This window comes from Dipodomys ordii, unplaced genomic scaffold (genome assembly GCF_000151885.1).
Source record: "Dipodomys ordii isolate 6190 unplaced genomic scaffold, Dord_2.0 Scaffold8, whole genome shotgun sequence".
In the NCBI taxonomy this organism is placed as follows: domain Eukaryota; kingdom Metazoa; phylum Chordata; class Mammalia; order Rodentia; family Heteromyidae; genus Dipodomys; species Dipodomys ordii.
In genome coordinates this window covers 22,746,049-22,768,441 of record NW_012267224.1, presented here as the reverse complement: position 1 = coordinate 22,768,441, position 22,393 = coordinate 22,746,049, and the positions used below count along the sequence as shown (strand labels likewise).

At 32.8% G+C, this 22,393-nt stretch overlaps 1 protein-coding gene across 1 annotated transcript in view; it reads left to right on the top strand.

Moving 5' to 3' along the window:
• The window catches only part of Gabrg1 (gamma-aminobutyric acid (GABA) A receptor, gamma 1), a 62,721-nt gene that overhangs the window by 1,551 nt on the left and 38,777 nt on the right, over positions 1 to 22,393 (top strand). The window contains exon 2 of the mRNA XM_013008977.1: positions 20,782 to 20,930. Coding sequence (XP_012864431.1) covers positions 20,782 to 20,930 — 149 coding nt within the window. The remainder of the gene's footprint in view (positions 1 to 20,781; positions 20,931 to 22,393) is intronic.

Below are 22,393 nucleotides of genomic sequence, written 5' to 3'. Positions count from 1 at the left end.
GAGTTAATGAACTCTGTGTGTGGCTTATTTGGCAGGGCCAAAGTTCAGCAGTCTGAACTCATGTCAATGACTCAACCTCATGGGCCACATTTGTTTTATCTAAGAAATGAAGGAAAGTAATACATTGTACTTCCTTCAATTTTTCACATTCAATAAGCCAGGATATGATTCCAACTGAAAAATAAAATGACTCAATGATTGCTTTATTGGTTTTTCTTAGTAGCTTCAAAGACAGAAAGCCTAAATGTGAATTCCTTACTCTGTTTTTACCATATGTATATGTGGTAAACACATTATACAGTTAACACTGAATTGGTTATACAGTTAATATGGAAAATATTTCATCATCATAGTATGGACAACCTATATTACTCTAGTCAATGAAGAAATGCATGTTAGAAAATAAAACTGTATGTGAAAGTTATAATTAGCTCTTTAAGTCTTCAGTTATGAGAGCTTATGTCTTCAGTTTTTAAAGTAGTTAAACGTGCTGAACTTATTCATTTGTGTTTAGTTGGATATAATTGATGTCAATATGTACACTTTCTGGTTTCTAAAATAAATCTCCAAAGTCATGTATTTAGAGACTTCCTAAACTGGAACCTAATATCTAAACAGAAGCAAAGCTTGCTTCCTCATTAGTTTCTATCAAGAGGATAAAGAGGAGACACTGTATTGATTTTTATATTGCTCAACTTTGAAACCAAATCTTCTGTTGTCACTAAAAGCTCTAGTCATGGATTCTGTGTCAAGAGACACTATGGCATCTTGACAAGTTCTTTTACATTTCTTCAGCTTGATTTGACTTTTTTAAATGTTCACAACAATCTGGCTGTAATCTGATTTTTCAAAAGGATTTGTCATTTATCTCTCCCAAATAGTAACTTTAATTAAGATTTGACTAAGAAGATGCATTTTAAGAATGCTGAAAAATGCTTTATTTAAAAATTCATGAATCAAAAATTCTAAAATGCAGTTTGCCAAGTAAAAAATTCAAATATATTTACTTTCAAAATATATTAACTTCAAGTTTCAGTAATATGGTTTGTGAATATGGTAATCAATGAATGATTTTTCCCTTATATGTATAGATTTTTTTAACTCTGCTTTCTAATCAAATACTGTTCATAAACATGTGAATGGGAGAACAAAATAATTCTATGATAATTACACATTCAAAGGATGGAAACCTAAATTGAATTTGAAGATGATATGTCTAACCGATGAATTCTCATCTAGATGATCCAAACAAGCAAAATTCTTCTTCAATTTTATTCCATTCTATACTATGAAACACTCATTTGTCAGAGCAATAAAAGAAAATGTTTCACATGTCATTCAACCATTAAATAGATGAATGTAATACTTTTTGGTTACATAAATATGATAGAAATTATTCAGGAATGGAAGAATGAGGCAGAAGCCCAAAGGAAGGAATGAAGGAAGGAAGGGAGAAGAGGAAACTGAAAAATGGCAGTTGAGATCCTGAGAGGATGATGATCACATATGAGAGATGTCTGTCATGGGTCAAGGAGAAAGACAGGCCCTGGGAGAAGATGTAGGCTACAGAAAAAGAATGCACGTGTAGGCAGGTATCAAGTGAGAACCCTGGACTTCCCCATCAATATAAGTGCTAGATTCAGTTCTAACATTTCCTTCTAGAGTGATTTCAGACCAGTCTTTGAGGCACAAGCCCTTACTTGTCATCCATATTTCTAGACGGTTTCAAGACCAAGAAAGAAAATTTGTGCAAAGAACCTAATGCTTAATATTTTATCCTGAAATGACATGATAACAGACCTCTGGGACAGAACAATGATAACATTATACTTAAACGATTTTAAGTCCACTAAAGACCTACATCAGTGTAGATTGTTGAATATCTTTTGAATTTGGAAGACTATTTATTTATTCAGCAGAAATTCTTTTAATGCCTGAGTGCTAAATACAATGTGATATGCTAGGTTTAAGTACAGCAAAAATGATTACTATCTATATGAACTTATCTGCTTGCTAAGATCTACATTTATAGTATCATAAATAACCTTCTTCTGGTCAAAATAAATAAATATACCTTAGGATGTCAACAATAAACAGAGGGTGCTAATTTTTTGAGCACAGAGAATGCTGATTGGACAATTTGTAAGCAAGAAAGAGCATAAGAGAGCCATGATATTTGCCATCAGCAATACTAGATGTTTATGTGGGAAAAGGTAGCTTAAATTCTGGTGATAAATGTTTAACCTTGAAGGTTATTCATTGCCAGGCCAGTCAACCATCTAAGGAGAGCAAAGCTAAATATTACAATTTGTTTCATTTTACATATAGACAAACTGGGGCACAGAATTCTGGTAATTTACTGTCATCTTGTTGGTGAATATTGATTTCAAGACTCAAATTCCTTTGCCCTGAGCTTGTGTTCCTGAGTGCCATATCATTCAAATTAAAATAGACTATAAGTAAAAGTAACCAATATAATTGGGGATGTAGGAGATAAGAGAGAAGGAGAAGATCACCAAGTCTCAATAGCTATGTATACGATCATAAAAAAACTATGTTATCAAAATGATCTCCAAGAAATGGAAATGAGAGGTTTTTCATTTTAGTTTTTGTGTTTTTGTTTTGTTTTATTTGTACCCTTTTGTGGCTGTTTTGGTTTTCTGGACTTTTTGTCTTGTATGCAAGTTTATCTGTTTGGGGAAGAGAAAGGTGACCCACAGAAGTGGTGGTACAAAGGGTGAACAAATTCAGCAGTGATACTCACTATGACACTATGTTGAAAATGAACTATACAACTTGTGGTGGAGGAAAGGTGGGGAGGGGCAGGGAAGGGAAAAACTGGGAGAAAACAAGGGAAGAGGTGTGACACTTTTAAAAAAGCAATGACTCCTTAGCTGATCTATGCAACTGCAGCCCCTCAGTATATCACCTTTCCAATAAAAATAAATAAAATTCAAAATACAAGAGAGAAAGGATACAGGGAGGGAGAAAATAGGAAGGAAAGTAAAAGGAGAGGAGAGTTGGGGGAAATAGACTAAAAGAGAAAGGAAGTTACAAAAAGAATTAAAAGCAAGAGTATTTGTGGTAGATACATTTTCTTGAAAATGGAATGGGTACTTTATTTTTAAGAAGACTATGTAATACCATAGTAAAAATTGTTTATTTGTAGATATACCAAACAAATTGTATCCAAATAGTGAAAATTATATCAATCCCAATTTATTTTCAATAAAATAAGATAGTGAATGTATTTCATTAAGCCCTCTGATGCTGCTGCTTATTAGCATATTCTTGTATTTAATATGAGGGTAATAAGATTTCAGACTTTTTCTCCCATATTTTGCAGTATCTAACTCAATACTAAAATTGTATGGCTAACTGAAGTCCCATATTTCAGGAAATGGCTTTAGCTATTAAAACAGCAAACATTTATTACTCATCAGCTCTATTCAGTGCCCACAAGGTCTTATCTGGGATTCTTGTATTGATGTGCAGAGGAAATGCTAAGGACTTCTTTCTATCATTAGAGTTCTGGGAAAAGTTTGGGTCAATGTGATAGACGGAAACATTGTGGAGAGAGCAATGGTCTTTGAGATATGGAAGATCTTTTAAATTTTTCTTTATTTTGCTCACCTAGTGTGACATTAGAATAACAACAGCCTTGTAAAGAGTATATAGAGTACATAATTGAGTTTGATAGTAAAATTCTGAACTCTAGGCATCCTTTTCTCCCAGGGGAAAAATGTTTGCTGAGATTGTAATGTTTCTTCTTATTTTTAAACAAAGTAAAGGACAAATTCAGATAGATTGTACTGAGCAATGGAGATGTGAAAGTAAATTTCACATAGATCTGGGTCTCCAACCTGTTGCTACCATTCGTAGATCAGAATTATATATAAAATATATTGGATTTAATTTTAGTATTTTCATTGTGGATGACCAGTGTGTTATTTGGTTCTCCACATATCTTTTAGACTAGTAGCCATCAAGTTTAGCTATCAAGTTAATTTTTGGTAGGATTTCTAAGTCCATATAACTTAAAGCTGCACAATGTGTGATCAATTTAAATATATGGATACATTTACCTCACAGTCATTCTAGATGCCTATCCTTAACAGAACCATTTTCTGCAATGCTCTGTGACTATGTTATGACTTGAGTCAGGAATACTTTCTTCTCAAGGTAGCCACATTAACTAGAACACCATAAGCTATAACTGGCATGATTGAGCTTTATTCTAATGGCTTTATTCTATAAGCTAATCTGCTATCTTGTGCAGGTGGCATGTGAGTACTTATTTTATTTATGAGATTTTCTTAGTAAAAATCATTTGTGAAAGATTTCCAAGTGTCATAACTTGCATAGATTGGGGGAAAAGATTATGGTTGGTTGTTTCTGTTGTACTCATTCTCATATTTTCTTCTTTTTTGAAACAACTTATCTAAAAGCATCTTATGTTAATATCATGAAAATACTTCAGTCTTTTAAGATCCCAGGCCAAGAATATAGTACTTATATCTGTATTCAGAAGTATTATATCCCATTTCTTTCATTCCTAAGGATTTTTAGGGTGTTTTATAATTTAATAAGACTCATTATGATGCCATCAGTTTGCACAAATTTTAGCAGCTTTGAAGCATTTATCTGATGTGTAAAAGCAGCAAAAATTTAGAAAATGTGAATGTCATGAAATGTTGTATCATATCTAAATCTAATTTATGTCCTGTCAGTCTCTATGGATATAAGTTGATATGGAGAATTTGGTATTCATTTTAATACATTCTCTACCCAGTGGTCACTTTAAAATATGTTATATGAAAAATTATACTTTCCCATTCTTCTAAAAAATTCACATTGAAGTAATTCCAAGAGAGTATTTACAATCTTTGGGATTATGCCAAAGTTCTGAAGACTAGTATCTATATTACCAAGATTACTAAACTCAGTTGTTTTTTATTTATTTATTTATTTGTATGTATGTTTGTTTTGTTTTTTGTTGGTCATGGGGCTTGAACTCTAGGCCTGAGTACTGTCCCTCAGCTCTTCAGCTCAAGGCTAGCACTCTACTACTTGAGCCACAGCGCCATTTCTAGCTTTCTGGTGGTTTATTGGAGATGAGTCTCACTGACTTTCCTGCTTAGGATGGCTTTGAAAAATGACTCTCAGATCTCAGCCTCCTAAGTAGCTAGGATTACAGGTGTGAGGCTCTAAACTCAGTTTTAATGAACAGAGTTGATCTGTCTGCAAAATAAAAACCAAATCCAAAGATGGGCAAAGTATATTATTTTATTAATAGCAATGATTGTTGCATTAAGGATCAATAAATAAACTCAAAAAACTTGCAAATCTATAAACAAAGGCATTAAGAATTTTTAAAAAAGATTATTTTTACTTTTTTCCTAAATATAATTTATTGTATCTTTAATTTTTGAAAATCTACTCTGAAATCACAGTGTACCTCATTTGTGAATAGAATTTTATTCTCTTTTACATAATCAAAATGGATAAATTTGTGCTCTGATAGGTTTAGAGATTGATCAAAGTCCTTTTTGAAAACATCAATGAAATAATATGCTGAGAACATTGATATCATTCTATTTACTTTTTAATAATTACGTAGTATATATTCTATATTCTAGAAGAGTTGTTGTTACTCAGTAATTGAGTATTTCTATTTCTTTCTCTTTTTATTTTTGTGAACTATGTTTTGTGTGTCTGTCATTCATGGGGCTTGCATTAAAGTCTCTGGGCTTTTATGCTTAAAGCTAGTATTCTACCACTTGAGCCATAGATCCACTTCTGGCTTTTTGATGGTTAAATGGAAATGTGAGTCTCACGGAATTTCCTGCCTGCCATCCTCAGATCTTGGGCTCCTGAGTAGCTAGAATTATAAGCATGAACCACCAACACCTGGTGTGAACACTATTTTGGTACTTGTCATATAAAAATAATGTACTTGACTTTTTCTTCAGATATTTATTGGTATTGCCTTGGCAATACTAATAAAGCAAATTCCACATTCTACGAATGAATATAAAAATGTCACATGTTCATATTTTTACTACTAATAGGCCTAATAGATCTCTTCCATGTCACCAGTAAATGTTTGCCTACTTTTATATACTTACTAGTATTTTTCCTTCCCTTTAAATATTTGTACACCAGATTTGTGGTAATTATCTCTCAATTAAATATCCCTGCTTTGTAAAATGAGCTATATACCCATAAATTCTTGCTAATTTTTAATTTTTGTCATTTTTTCTGGTTTCACATTTGGCCGTCTCCTGTTCTAGTGGCCAACATTTTTTCACTATCTTCTTTGATGTTTTATACTTTATTATGTCTATAATTTGCTGTTTAAGTTAGAGATTGAATTTTGATTTCTAATAACTTATATCTTTACTGATATTTCATCCTTTCATTTCTAAGTCAACCAATTCTTCTCATCATACATCACATTTTTATATACACATAGTCTAATTTTGTATGCTTAATTTTGTTCCTGCTAATTTCTTTGTGTTTCACTACAATAAGGATTTGATTGCAGCAATTTTGTTTTCTTTTTATTTGTGTAGACAAATTTCTTTCAAAATGTTTTTCTGTAATATTTTAGAATTTTGGCTTTTGATGGTTTAACTAGCATGATTTTAACACATTACATAAAAGGGATTTTAAATAAAACAGTATTAAATTCATAAACAAATTTCAAATGTGATAGAGTAAAATTATTTTGGAGGTAGAATTTTTACTTTTCCTTCATTTTTTGTCTTTACATTAAGCAATTAATTTTTAGTTTTCTTCAATGTTACTTTTCCTACACATTGAGTCTTAGTCTTAATTTGTGTTGCAATGGTGAGAGGAATCATATTTTTTCATCTATTTTTCTTGTTGCAGATTAGAACTAGTATCAGAAAGTTTCTCCATTTAAAATCAATTTTATGAGAAATAATTAAAATAGTTTCTTGATTTGGGAATTTCAAGTTTACTGCAGTTTTGCCTGAAATCTCCTTTCCATTCATTCACTTATTCAGTACTTTTTTCTTTGAAAGCCAGGAGATTGAATCCTTGGTGTTGTGCTTTGCTTGGCAACTATTTTACCAATTGATCTATATTCCCAACCTATGTGTTTAAATTAGGAATCTACCAAGATATTGGGCTTTTTCCAATAGTACCATATTGAATACCTTATACACTTAGATTTGTTAATTTTAGAGTCATAAGTAATTAAGTAAATTGCTATGTAATATGGTCAGTATTATGGTAAAATTAAGCAGAAGACAGATTAAAAACACACAGTGTGGCACACTTACATATTATACTTAGTCTTATTTCCTGATTAAAAGTTTATTTATATGCAATATATATGAGAATATTGTATGTATATGAGATATGTATATACATATACAGCCCGTATATATAATGGCTGACTGAGCAAGATCTGGTATTTGTTATACAATATAATATATATTATACAATATATATTATATATATTGTGTATATATAATGTATATATACATAATATTTAATATACATACAATATATATACAATATATACAATATATTATACAATATATATATTATATATATACTATATATACAATATATATATTGTATATATATATATACAATATATATGGTATATATACAATATATATATATACCGTATATATATTGCTTATATAGTGTATTGATATATATATATATATATATACATATATATATATATATATATAAGATGGCTGACTGAGCAAGATCTGGCATTTGGGACTAGACAATAAGTAATAGGGTTATCAGATGTGTTCAGTGATTAAGTAATACCTGAAGAAATACTAGGAACACAAGAAACATTAGACAGGCTAGATGAAAGTTTGAAGAGAGAGCATTTTGAGATAGAAACCCTGGAAGGAATTTCTTGTTGTAAATGAAATAGGAAAATATTCAATTGGAATCCAAGGTTAGATCATTGCAGATGCCTGATATGACCTGTATATTTAAAACATCTCTATGGTTGCTGTTTGACATGAAACTAGAAGATGCAAGCCTGAAAGTTCAGAGACTCAGAAGAAACTCTGTCAATACTCTTGGGCCTTTTTAATGAATTTTAGCTGTATTACTTGCTGGAAGATTTGGGGCAAGTAAGTGAAACTGCTCAGAAATGCTTTTATCTTCACTAAAAAAGTCATAATTATTAATTATTTACCTCAGGATACAACTACTTATTTCTACATTTATTGAACACTTAATAATCAAAAGCTCCCATTGTGCCATTTCGCTAGACACTTGGTTTGCCTCAGAAATAAAACAGACAAATGCCCACCCACATGTGTAATGATGAAAATGAAGACCATTTATTCATTACCCTAGCATAAACTTTATATTTTAACTTTATAAAGGAGTGGACTTCTTGCATTTATAACACATTTTATGATGCTTAAGGTCAGACATTCACCTTATGTTTTTATTTGATAGCTGCATGTCTGCAACACATGTAGCAAATATGAATAAGAAAAAGTTGATTTCCAGTTCTATAGTCTAAGCACACCACCTCTCTTCTCAGGGAGATTTAGTGACATAATTAACTGAATTCTTGCCAAAATTCTAATACATTTAAGGAGGTGAAATTTAAAAACATTGGCTTAACTCTTGATTGAATGCATTCTATCTTTCCTAAAATAAAAACTTAGGTAAGAAAAGCACCTATACTTAATAAGTTTAGAACTTATAATTTTAGCATCCTGAGCTTAATTCACTTGGGAAAAGTGGGACCAAATTGAGCATCCCAAACTCAATAAATTCATATAAAATATACATTTGCATATTTCTGAGTAATGTATTCATTTTATACATCTTTATCTTCCATAGAACATTAACTTCAAATTGATTAATAAAGGTTTGCTAATATTTCTTCTGGTTGTTAGTTAAATCCTCCCTGACAGCTCAGAATGTTTGGGAAATCTATAGTTTTTATATCTATTATTTTTTAGAATATTTTGTTCCATCATTGATATTTTTCATTTATATATACCTAGATAATTTACCATTATTGGAAATCAGGATGGATTTAATCTTTCTTTTTTTTTGGTTGGTCATGGGGCCTGTACTCTGGCCTGGGCCTGTCCCTCAGCTCTTCAGCTCAAGGCTAGTGCTCTACCACTTGAGCCACAGCACCACGTTTGGCTTTTTCTGCTTATGTGGTGCTGAGGAACTGAACCCAAGGCCTCGTGCATGCAAAGCAAGCGCTCTACCACTGAGCCACCTTCCCAGCCCCTGGATTTGATCTTTTAAATTTGAATTATATTTTCCAACCTCTAGAGTGGATTCTGATGATATCCCACTTTAGTATATATTTGATCATAATAATACAGTATTTTAAATGTCAAATTATAAAGCTTTCAAAATATAAAATTTTTGTAATTCAAATTAACAGAGGAAATAAAATATATAGTTAAAAATAGTACTGGATTGTTGAGATTTGAAGTGTTTATTCCAAACTGTACAACTTTGTATCAGAGGCAGAACATATACAACTAGAGAGGGGTGGAAAATGGAACCAAGAAAAGATAGTAAGAGCAACTGTGAAGAGTTAACCTACATGGGAGGTTATTAATGAACAGTGAAAAGAAAACCATATGAAGAGCACAGAGGATCAATACACAATCGTGAGCACACATTGAAAATAACAATATATAGTATGTCAATACACAATACACACAATATAAAATATGAAAACCTGCAGAAAGACTAACAGCTTTGAGTTAGATAACTCATTTGCTTTGAAATGTGACTGCTTTGCTCTGTCTTAAACACATGCATGAACTGACATAATAAAATATTATATAAAAATAAAATGAATAACAAAAGCAATGGAATAAAATAACAATTTGGTTCCCCTTGGAACTGAAAGTATGAATCATTTTTCTCATAATTGTTTTTACATTTAGCTTAATGACATACCTTGAAAGTTAGTTTTTCTCACTATGCCTAATTATTTCATTTCACACATAAGAATATTTCTTAAAAAATTCTAAACTCAAGGAAAGGGGGTATTAGGAAAAACGAAAGGTATTTATATCTCAAATACTTACTGAGTCTAAAGTGGGTAGGGAATATGATTAAAGAAGATTACTTGCATGTATGAAAATGTCATGGTGAAACCCCCTAGTATGTATAAGAAGTTAATTTATATGCAATAAAAATATTGGCCAACTGGAGTTTAATTTAGTTGTGATAAAACCCACTTTTGTGTGTGTGTGTGTCTGTTATGAACTTTGGACCTTTGACAGAAATTGGTGTTAGTACCCATATTCTTACTAGACTATATTTTCTGTGAATAAAAAATACTCATTTAAAATATTTGTTGCTAAATAGGTAATTTTGCACTGCTGTGGAACCTTGCCCATATAACATAAGCTTTGTCATTAGGTACCTAATGGCATTAGCAGATGTGAGGCTCAGACATTTAATGATGAGGAAAGTTTTCTGCTTCTCTCTTATTATTCTACCAATTTAAAATGAAAAAAGCAACTATCTTCTTTCCATTAACACTGTCTCTCAAGGATTTTTATAGTATAAATTTCTTTTCATCCTAGTTAACAAAACCACTTACTAAACAAACAAAGCATATAAAAATGATGAATAATTATCATCTGGGATCCAATAAAGGCTTGGAAAAACCAAGCATCATGGGACTTTGGACCAGAGCTCTTCTGAAATCTTTATAAAGAAATCCCTGTATTTTTCTCCTTGAGCAAAATCTGCATGGTTCTCCCCAAAACTAACAGTCTCTACATTTCTTAAAAACATTTAAATTCCCCAGTATCATCATTGAAGGGAACTGGGTCATCTTGGATTTCAACATCTGTCATATTCTAAATGAGCCTGAACACAGGCTGAAATTTTCTTCATAGAGACCCAGAAACACAACAGATCAAAGAAAGGTTGGATAAATGTGATTGCATGAAATTGCAGAGCTTCTGCATGGCAAAGGACATAGCTAGCAAGATCAATAGAAAGCCCATGATTGGGAGAAGATCTTCACTAGCCATATAAAGGATAAGGGTCTCATATCTAAAATATACCTGGAACTCAAAAAATTAAATCCCCCAACAAAAAACCTTCAAAGAAACAACTGCCCAATAAATAAGTGGGCTAAAGACTTAAAGAGAAACTTCTATGAAGAGGAAAGAAGGATGGCCAATAGACATATGAAGAAATGCTCAACCCCCCTAGCCATAAAAGAAATTCAAATCAAAACAACATTGAGATACCACCTCACCCCAGTTAGAATGGCTATAATCAAGAACTCTAACAACAACAGATGCTGGAGGGGATGTGGACAGAAGGGAACCTTACTGCATTGTTGGTGGGAGTGTAAACATGTTCAACCAGTTTTGAAAGCAGTATGGAGTTTCCTCAAAAGACTCCACATAGAACTCCCCTATGACCCAGCAATCCCACTTTTGGGCATTTACCCAAATGATCACAAACAAATGATCACTAAAGCTACCAGCACACTAAGTTTATTGCAGCATTATTTACCATAGCTAAGATATGGAACCAACCCAGATGCCCCTCAGTAGATGAATGGATCAAGAAAATGTGGTATATATACACAATGGAATTCTATGCCTCCATCAGAAAGAATGACATTGCCCCATTTGTTAGGAAATGGAAAAACTTGGAAAAAATTATATTAAGTGAAGTAAGCCAGGTCCAAAGAAACATAGGTCCCATGGTTTCCCTTATTTGCAGTATCTACTATATGTCTGAGTCAAGCAGAAAAGGTCAGATAAGTTGATGTTAGGGAAATGAACCCTAAGATATGTATTCAAATGTTTTTTTTTCTTTCATGCGATTGTTTCTAACACAATTATAAGATTTCTTTGTTGCTTTGTATGTCCCTCCTCCACAGTATAACCCCTGCTTTCACTGTATTTGATGTCGGTATAATTTGTGGAGGGGAAGGGGAAAAACAAATCATTTAAATAGGGATACAGGTGGACCCATTGCAACAATGAGATGTACAAGTCGTTATGTCGAAAACGAACTTTACAAGAAACAAAGGAGGAGGCTACAATGCTTGATAAGAAATGTACTCATTAAGCCCATGTACTGGTAACCCCTCTGTACAGTGTTTTCACAATAAAAATAAAATAAAATAAATGAGCCTGAAATATGAGTTCAGAGCCTCCTGAACTGTCCAGAGACCATGACTGATAGCTAATTGTTGACAAAGAAAAGTATGACTTCAATAGAAATATGAACCAAAAGTGTCTATAAAGCTAGCCAGTTGAGTCAAGAAAGCATGGTACTAGATGCCTGGAAGTAGAAAAATTGTTTGCAATTTCTTGTTTGGCTCTGAATTTTTTGGGTTGATGTGTTCTCATTTTTAAAATTATATGCAGATTAACTTGTAAATATTTTCAAAAATATCTGAAAATAGATGATAAATCTGTATCTAACTATATTATTTCTGGCTTCTTCAGCAAACACAGGTGAATTAATTAATTTTTTAATTTATTAAATTAAATTTTTAACTATGACAATTTCCTTCAATGTTATTTTAAGGAATTCCATTTGTTTTGCATAGAGTAATGATTATATATTGCATACTCTCTCACCATCAAACAGTCCATACTGCTGAGACAGGTAAGTCTAGAATTACACAAAGTACAAAGATCCTCATCTTACTTCAGTGATAATAAGTTGTGTCTATATGGCTGTGTGGTTCTTTTTTTAGCTTTAGCAAATTGACTTTCTTTGCATTTTATTTTGCTTTTAGCAAGCCAGTTTTAGAAAAGGCCCACATCTGCTGAGAGTGCATCTGTTTTTGATTGTGCCTCAGAAGTTTGCCTTTAACATAAAAACAACCATTTTTCCACATCTTTCAGACATGTACAACTCTTCCATTCATTTTGATTGTTGATTACAGACTTCTCCTTCCTTTCCAAAGGTGGTGCTGGAGAAATTTTCTCCTTCTTTTCTACTTTTTGTTGATTTATGGAAAAGGAAAACTAGCTGATCCACTTTACCATGCTCAAAATGTACCATTTTTTACAAATACAATAACTTTCAAATTTTGCTAGATACCAAAGAAATTATAGATATCCTAAATATAAAGGATATATGAGAAAATTATGGCCCGTAGAAGTCACACAGCATTACTATTAACACTGAATCCAAGTGTTCTGTGTTCTATATAACACTTTTCTCTGGGGACATTTTAATCGTATTTACATCAACATCTAGAAGATGATCAGGTGATAATAATTACCCAAAATAGGAAGTGATAGAGTGATAGAGTGCTTGCCTTGACTTGAAGAGCTCAGGGATGGCCCCCAGGCCCAGAGTTCAAGACCCACAACTTACCAAAAACAATCGAATTAAGTAAAATATTTGAAAGGTTTACTAAAATAGTATTAGTTAGTTTAAAATGCTGAAATACAAATTAGCACGTAATGCACAGAAAATCAGATAACCAAAATATAAGGATAGGTGCTATTAATTTAGTGCTTTTCTACTTTATTCACAGATTATTGTCAATAACTTACTTCACAAACAAGGGAGTTTGATGAAATGACAATTAAGTACTGTTTTATATCCATTAAATTGTTACAATGATCACATGATCGTATGTCTAATTACATTAAAATGGTTATAATGGTTATATGTATTCTATGCCACTTATCGATGCATATATATATATAATGATTATGAATTTTACTATAGCACTGTACCATAATCATTATAGCAATCATTATGATTGGAAAGGGAGAAAAATGTAGAAGACTTCTTCTTTGAACTATGTGATAGGTTTAAATAGTTGATGATTCCAATCTATTGCTTTATGGTCCTAAAATATTTGATAATAATTTCTTCCTAGCAAACCTCTCAGCACATTTTAAAGAAGACATTCTTCTAAGTAACTACATACAAAAAGTATAATCGTTAAGACAGTTGAATTAATCTGTCAAATCATTTTCCCCATGATATGATATGGAACTCTTTGGTCATTAAGTAGCTGTGAAACTTTAGTGAAATCACTTCTTTCTAAATTATACCCTTATTTTTGCCTGAAAATTGAACACAAGTTTATAGATTCATATTTCAAGGATGTCATATTCTTAGGAGATATTTAGGCTAAAGGCTGACAATGCATATAGAAGCTTGGGAGAAAAATACCAATTATACAAATTGAGTTAAGAAACATTAACTTAAGTATGCAGAATATCAATTTCAGATATACTTTTGTCTAATCAAGGTACTTATGCCTTTGCTCAGTTAATTAAACAAACATTAACAGTGATACTATAATAATACAGCTAATTGAACTTGCTAACATAAAAATCAGAAGAGCAGTAAAAGAACCCAGTTAATTATTTGCCTTCAATGATATGAAATACCTACAATTCTGGTAGTCATGACTTCTGAGCAGATGTATTTATTTGATTTCTAAGCGGAGAAAGGAAAGAATTGAGAGTCTTGATCAAGTATACGTCCCCAGTATCTCAGTTTTACATTGGCTGAGTAATATTGTTAAATTTGTATTAGCAATATTTGTTTCTAGAAGATAAAGCTATGTAGTCATCTCAAAAAAGAGTAACAAACAGAATTTGATAGTTCTTTTGTAAGAATCATGATTCCTGTTTGGCTATATCGATGAACATAATCAGTAGATGAATGGATCAAGAAAATGTCGTATATATACACAATGGAATTCTATGCCTCCATCAGAAAGAATGACATTGCCCCATTTGTTAGGAAATGGAAAGTCTCGGAAAAAATTATATTAAGTAAGCCAGGCCCAAAGAAACATAGGTCCCATGGCTTCCCTTATTTGCAATTACTAGTATATGTCTGAGTCAAGCAGAAAAGGTCAGATAAGTTGATGTTAGGGAAATGAACCCTAAGTTAAGTATTCAAATGTATTTTTTTCCTTTCATGCAATTGTTTCTAACATGTTTATAGATGATTTCTTTGGCTGGGCGCTGGTGGCTCTGGCTCACGCCTGTAATCCTAGCTAGTCAGGAGGCTGAGATCTGAGGATCGCAGTTCAAAGCCAGCCCGGGCAGGAAAGTCCATGAAACTCTTATCTCCAAAAAATCACCAGAAAACCAGAAGTGGCGCCATAGCTCAAAGTGGTAGAGTGCTTGCCTTGAGCTGAAGAGCTCAGGGACATGATTTCTTTGTTGCTTTGTATGTCCCTCCCCCACGGTATAACCCTTGTTTTCACTGTATTTGATGTTGGTATAATTTGTGGAGGGGAAGGGAAAAAACAAATCATTTAAATAGGGATACAGGTAGACCCACTGCAACAATGAGATGTACAAGTCATTATGTCGAAAAACCAACTGTACATCTTTGGTGGGGATGGGGTGGGGGGAAGATGGGAGGGCAAGGATGGGAAGGGGAAACAAAGGAGGAGGAAACAATGCTTGATAAAAACTGTACTCATTACCTTGCTCTTGTAATTGTAACCCCTCTGGACGGTATTTTCACAATAAAAAAAACATGGTTTTTTTTAAAAGTAACAAAGTATAACTCAAAACCATAGAATAATCAATATATATGTATATAACCTCCCATTATTTCTTCCCATACATGTATACAGTGAAAGAAGCAACAATTTTCCTTTTTCTTATACAAGTATGCAAATGGCCTTATCAGTTCATTGCATTTGAATTACAACATTTTATTCAAATGATGATGAAAAATCTCTACCAATATTCCTTCAGATTTAGTCAGATTCCTCAGTCAACGCATACAGCTGTTTTGCGTTTCACATCTGCTTTCTTGGTAGATTGATGAAAGGTTCTCCCTCCAGTGGCAGAAGCAGAACACCCTCACTCATTTTTATGTGAAGTGTATGCAGGATGACTGTGATTTGTCATTCAAACTGGGCCATTCTGTGAGCAAGAGGGCACTATTCAAAGTTAGTGCAGGTCAACAGATGTAAACCCTGGACCACCTCAGCAAAGTTCAACTGTACCTTATGCATGAAAACCAGTCCTATGAGCTGATGGGACTTACTCTAGGCATTTGTGTATTCCTACAGTGATACAGATGGCATCTCTTCAAGATTGCAGGCTGTGGCATGCTTTGTCTTTACCTAAATTATCTCTCAGTTCTCAGTTCAAAAACTCTTGTTATAACAAACAAAATAATGTCTTCAATGCACCTTTCAATGAATAATTCTTAGGTCATCCAAATAACTCATATAAATAACACTAATAAGATCAAGAAAAAAGCAAAGCATGATACTTGGGATGCAAACTGTCCTTAGTAAATAGTTGATAGTTTACAATTCAAGATTGTTGAAGCAGACATTTTAATAAAGTAGATGCCAAGATAAGATTAGACATGTAAGGTACTGTCAAGAAGCATCTAAAATTAATAAATGGGAGGAGAAGCTGTAGGCCAAATATGTGCCACCTAGCCATTTAAAAAGGAAGAGAATATTAGGTCAGACGTCCCAAGAGTGCAGTGCCCTTCTGAGGAAATGATAACCAGTCCAGTGAGTGTCCAGTGGGAGTCTGGAAGGCTGATTATGTTTTAAGGGACCAGGGACAACTTGTCTCTGGAAAGATTTAGTGCTGATCATGAGCCCTGACAGCTAGATGGACAGGAGACTAATGTTCTGAGGACAAGGCTGCCATCATTTACCTGACAGAATCGAGTGTTCTGCCTCTCACTGTAAAAGGTTCTATTTAATTATTTATGTTTTTATGATTAGAAATTCATTGCAGAACAATCTGTTGTATATAAGAAGAGACAGTTCATTTCTGGTAGACATTCCTGTCAAATCATCTTTCCTTTCCTTGTATTTATCTTATCAAATGTATACAGGAAAATAGTAGGATAGTAAAAACCTACAGAGATAAAAGTTATGCTTCTATACCTCCACATATTTTTGATTACTAAGTGTGCATATTATTTTGTTTTCTCACCAAAAACTTAATCTACCTTATATACAGATTACTATGGAAACCAATACCTTTGTGCTATTTTTCATATAATATTTAGTATAAACATTCTTTCATGTTTTTTATTAACTTGGTGTATAGTATTAGGCATAGAACACAGGGACTCTACATGCCAGGCAAATAATTCAGCATTTTACTCCTGAGAGCTATGGCCCCAATGCCTTTTCTCAGACTCCTTACTACTATTAATAATGCAACCACAGATTCCATTATATGAGTGTGTGTCATTATTTGATGAACCTACTATTAATGTTTAAAATTATGTCCATTTTTTCTACTGTCCTAGGCATTGTTTTGCATGATGTTTTTCTGCAACATTGGTTTTTTCCATTATTAAAATTAAATGATCATCTAGATTTGAAATATAATGTCTTACTTCCTATTTCCAGCACTTAGCACATATTTAATATGTGCAAATTCTTCCCTAGATGAATTCAAACATCACATAGAACATTTGTTTTTCTTCAGAGAAAATATGATCCTTTGCGAATATCTTTTTTGCCTTATCAGTCTCTAAATGAAAAGGACTAAACATCCAAACATGTACCATAATTATTTATGTACCATATTTATATTTATATACCATAATTATTATGTTGTTATGGGGTAAATAAATCTAAATCTGACCACCTAGATTTTTCAATATACATTTTTCTAATTTGGGGAGGGGAAAGTAAATAACAAAATGCTGAAATAAGGATACAGGTTGACCTATTGTAACAATGAGATGTACAAGACACTATGTTGTAAACAAATTACAATTTGGCTGTGGCTGGGGAGGAGGTGGGGAGGTGAGGAGGGAAGGGATAGTAGGGGAAAAACAAAGGTGGGGGTAACAATACTCCATAGGAAATGGACTCATTACCTTGCTCATTTAACTGTAACCTTCTGTCTAGTATCTTTACAATAAAAATATATATTTAAAAAAAGATGAGATAGACTGTCAGAGAAACTTCAAAAAATGAGAAAACATCTTCAAATTAGACCAATCTTGTTTTAAATCATAGTTGGATTATTTAATATTAGTATTTACTGGAACTTTTTGGTGATTGTGAATTTAATGACAATGTATGGGAAAGAAACCTATCACACACCTTTTGTAGTATGTTAGACATTTAGTGATTCTTTATAAACTCAATCTTCCTTTAACAAAGCACTATTAAAAAAACCAATTCTGTCTACCAAATAAGTCATCAAAAATAATGTAAAATTTATAAAACCTCTCAGTTCTTTGGAAAAGACGAATTATAACAACTAAGTTCTTAAAAAAATTGTAAGTACTTTTTAATCACCAAAAATTACCCATATGATATTGAAAGTAATTAACAAATATTCTGGAAGTAATTGGGAGAGTGTAAAGGGAAGATGCAGAGAAATTAACTGTAATGAAATTTCATTTCTGTTATTGCCTAAAATAAGGTAACATAGCTTTGTAATATCATAGAGATTAGTTTTCATTTTAGCTCTGTGTTACCTGGGAAAGGAATATGCATGTGGTTTGCAGGTTACCAAGAAGCTAGTAAAAAAAACAAAATCAAAACAAAACAAAATAATCCAACCACCAAAAAAAGCCTTTAAATTTCTGGTTGATGTCATTCTAGGAAACAGGACTGAGATCTAAAATTTTACTTGTTGATAAAGTCTCAGCAAATCTAACGATGCAAAAAAATGTTCTGAGGTGGCATACTAATGGATATTCCTCAATATTTTCAATGCCTTAGTCTATCAACTATTTATTTTATCCATCTACCTATTATTTATCAATCTACTTTATTTTAGAAAAATGATAGAAAAAAATTGAAGAAAATAATATTACTTCAGTAGAATATACATCCCAAAGTTAAATACAAAAAAAAAATCTTACTACAATAGAACACCTGGAAAAATCAAAGCTGACCTTTGTACATTTTGTGGTAGTTACTGCATCCTTTGAAACAGGGAATCAAAAGCTACATCCTCATTGATAATTTTGCTCACAGTTAAAAGGTAGTAACATTTCCATTGTGTAGTATTGATGTCAGAACCCAAGCTCTTCAATTGTCTCTATTGTTACCTTGGTCAAATTAACCAACTTCTCTCAATGCAAAGTAATGGAATATAATAAAAACATGGAAGGAACTTGTGCTCCTGGGCCAATGATTGGCCTCGAAATGTGAGAAGCATATTCTACTTACCCAAATTTAGGGTTGTGATGTTGGTGCCAATCCTGGGGAGGGGCTTGATTGAACTCAGTGCCTGGCAATTCACTGTTCCTGAGCTTCTGTCCTCAGAGCTACCACTCTACCACTTGAGTCACAGCTCTACTTCCTTCATTTTGGTAGTTAATTAGCGATAAGGGTTTCATAGACTTTCTCATCACACTGGCTTCAAACCATGATTCTCAAATCTCAGCCTTTGAGTTGCTAGGATAAGTTGCAAATCACTTCTTCCTGGCTAAATTATGGCTTCCTTTGAGGGTGGTATCATTGGTATTTTATTCAGGCTGTCTGTTTACTTGAGGTCAGATAGATAGGCGAATCCTGTGAGAATGGTGTAAGGGAACTGAGGTATGTGTTATTAGCCCAAGTCAAGGATTTTTTTTTTTTCAAATGCTAGGAGAAACTCAGGTCACAGGAGTTAGAATTTAGTGAGTTTGAGAAGAATCATCCCTTACAGGAAGGAAGAGAGAGACATTGAAGGAAATGGCACAACTCATTGTTCCTTAACAATAATGATTAATGAAATTACTATGGATAGAAACTGGGTGGGGGAGGTGGGAGGAGGAGGCTGGGAAGGGATGGGAAGGGGAAACAAAGGAGGAGGCTACAATGCTTGATAAGAAATGTACGCATTATCTTGCCCATGTAATTGTAACCCCTCTGTACAGTATTTTCACAATAAAAAATTAAAAACAAAAACTAAGAAAGTAAATTGCTTAAAGCTAGCTTTATTTTGCTATGTGAATATTTCTGTTGGTAGCTTTCTGAATGACGATATACCTCATAAAGAGAAAAGATTGATTTATTTGGCCTCACAGCTTTGTCTTGGTCAGGTCATGTTTGGAGGGCCTCGGGCCTTTGGGCTAGTACAGTACATCATGGTGAGGAGCATGGTCAAGTAAGCTGCTTAGCACAGGGCAGTCTTGCAAGTAGTAAGATTAATGGTAATGACATTGAACTTACTGGAAGTAATTATATTTTATTTTATTGTAAGAGTGATACACAGAGGTGTTACTGTTATATAAGTAATGAGTACATTTCTTGTCGAACATTGTTACCCCCTCCCTTGATTTCTCCCACTTTCCTTACCCCCCTGACTCCCTTCCCCGCCAATTTGTAAGGTTCATTTCCAACATGGCGTCTTGTGAATATCGCTGTTGCGCTGGTTCACCCTCTGTCCTTTGTCTCACCATTTTGTTATTCCCTTTCCTTTCCCAAAATCAGATAAACTTCTTTGTGTGTGCTGATCTTGGGACTGGAACTCAGGGCCTTGTGTTTTCACTCAGCTTTTTCTTTCTATGGCTTGGACCATGCCTCCAATTTGAACTTCTTACTGGTTAGTTGGAGACAAGAATACTGAGAATTTGTCTATCCAGGCTGACTTCAAATTGTCCTCCTCAAATCTCAATCCATTTAAATAACTAGGATTACAGCTGGGATCCACTGATGCCCAGCTTTGGAAGTAACTTTTTACACTGTTATTTATTCTTTCATAACATATAATGATTGTAAACTAATTTTATCTGTATCTATCTATATATATATAATTCATGTCTGATTAAATTTTTATTATGTGTTTCAATTGTTTTGCATTTATTTAGTGTTGATAAGGCAGATGATGAGGATGATGAAGATTTAACAGTGAATAAAACATGGGTCTTGGCACCAAAAATCCATGAAGGAGATATCACCCAAATTCTCAACTCCCTGCTGCAGGGTTATGACAACAAACTTCGACCAGACATTGGAGGTATGTTTCAGTTAACGTTCTGAGATTTTAATGACCATAAGTAGTAACTTCACTTATGGTACTTGTGGGACTCTTCTCCTCCTCCCCCTCCTCCCCCTTCTTTCTTCTTTCTTCTTTCTTCTTTCTTCTTTCTTCTTTGCTGGTCCTGGGGCTTGAATGTCAGGGCCTGGGTATGTTCTTGAGCTTTGCCACTCAAAGCTACCACTGCTCTATCATTTGAGCCAATTTTTTAGTGGCTAATCGGGATAAAAGTCTAAGTTTCTTTCTTACCCAGGTTAGCTTTTACCAAATCATGAACTTCAGATCTCTGAGTAGCTAAGAATACACGCATGAGCCACAAGTACTGGAATGGATACTATTTGCATATTTTATCTCATATTTTTTGACTATCTGATGTTTACTGTGTGGCTAAATAGTTGGAATCATCAGTGTCTTTGAGAATTTCCCAATCCAAAGTGATTGGGTAAATGTGAACATTTTTAACGTCAATCAATTTTAAAACTACCATTATAAAATTTGCTGCTTTAGAGTTTTAAGAAAACTTCCTGAAAGGATGAATAGTGCTTCATAAAAATGATAATATATGAAGACTAGTGGGAGTTCTAGTTTTGTACCAATACACACTGTTTTAATTAATATAGAATTATAATTTATGATGATGAAACTACTGGAAATAATAAATTTCATTTAAGATTTTTTACTCTCAATGGATTATAATTATGTATAAACTTTATATATAATTACATTTTAAATTCTCCCCCATGATATAAAACAACAACATGAATATTTTATTGAAAATTAATTAAATCTATAATCCATATTTTTAACATATGGAAATTGTCATCCCAGAGTTCTGAACATTATATATTTCTCCAATTATATACCCAATTTTTTAAATTATGTATCCTATAAAGAGGTTATAGAAAACTTGTTAGATCTATTTTGGAGTATTTGACATAAGAATTTTTTTAGCTACTTTCTAGTTGCATAATATAACATAAAATATAAAACATACTGTAAGTATAAAACAATATAAAATATTTTTATGTGCTTATTTTTCAGAAGTATTATATTAAACCTTTTCATTTTCATTATTGTAAGTTTCCCCTGGATTTTTATACTATAGAAGAACTGATTATTTTCTAATAATAGATATTTACTTCTTTTTTCCCCAAATTATACCTTTTTATTGCATATCCTTTTGGCTGGGACTAGATTACGATAATGATGTTGAGTCATCCTGTTCAACATAAATTCTTAACTCATTGCTTCAATGTTAAAACAAAAAACTTCCTGTGTTTATAGATGCCCTAACACCTGCAAATGAGTTGTTTTCTCTCCCTGTTCATCTCTATGTGTATCTAAGATGGATGCTATATTTCTTCTTCTATCCTTAAAGAAGTTTTTGGAAATATGTTGACTTAATGCTTTAGGGGGAAAGATTGATAATAGTTTAACATTTT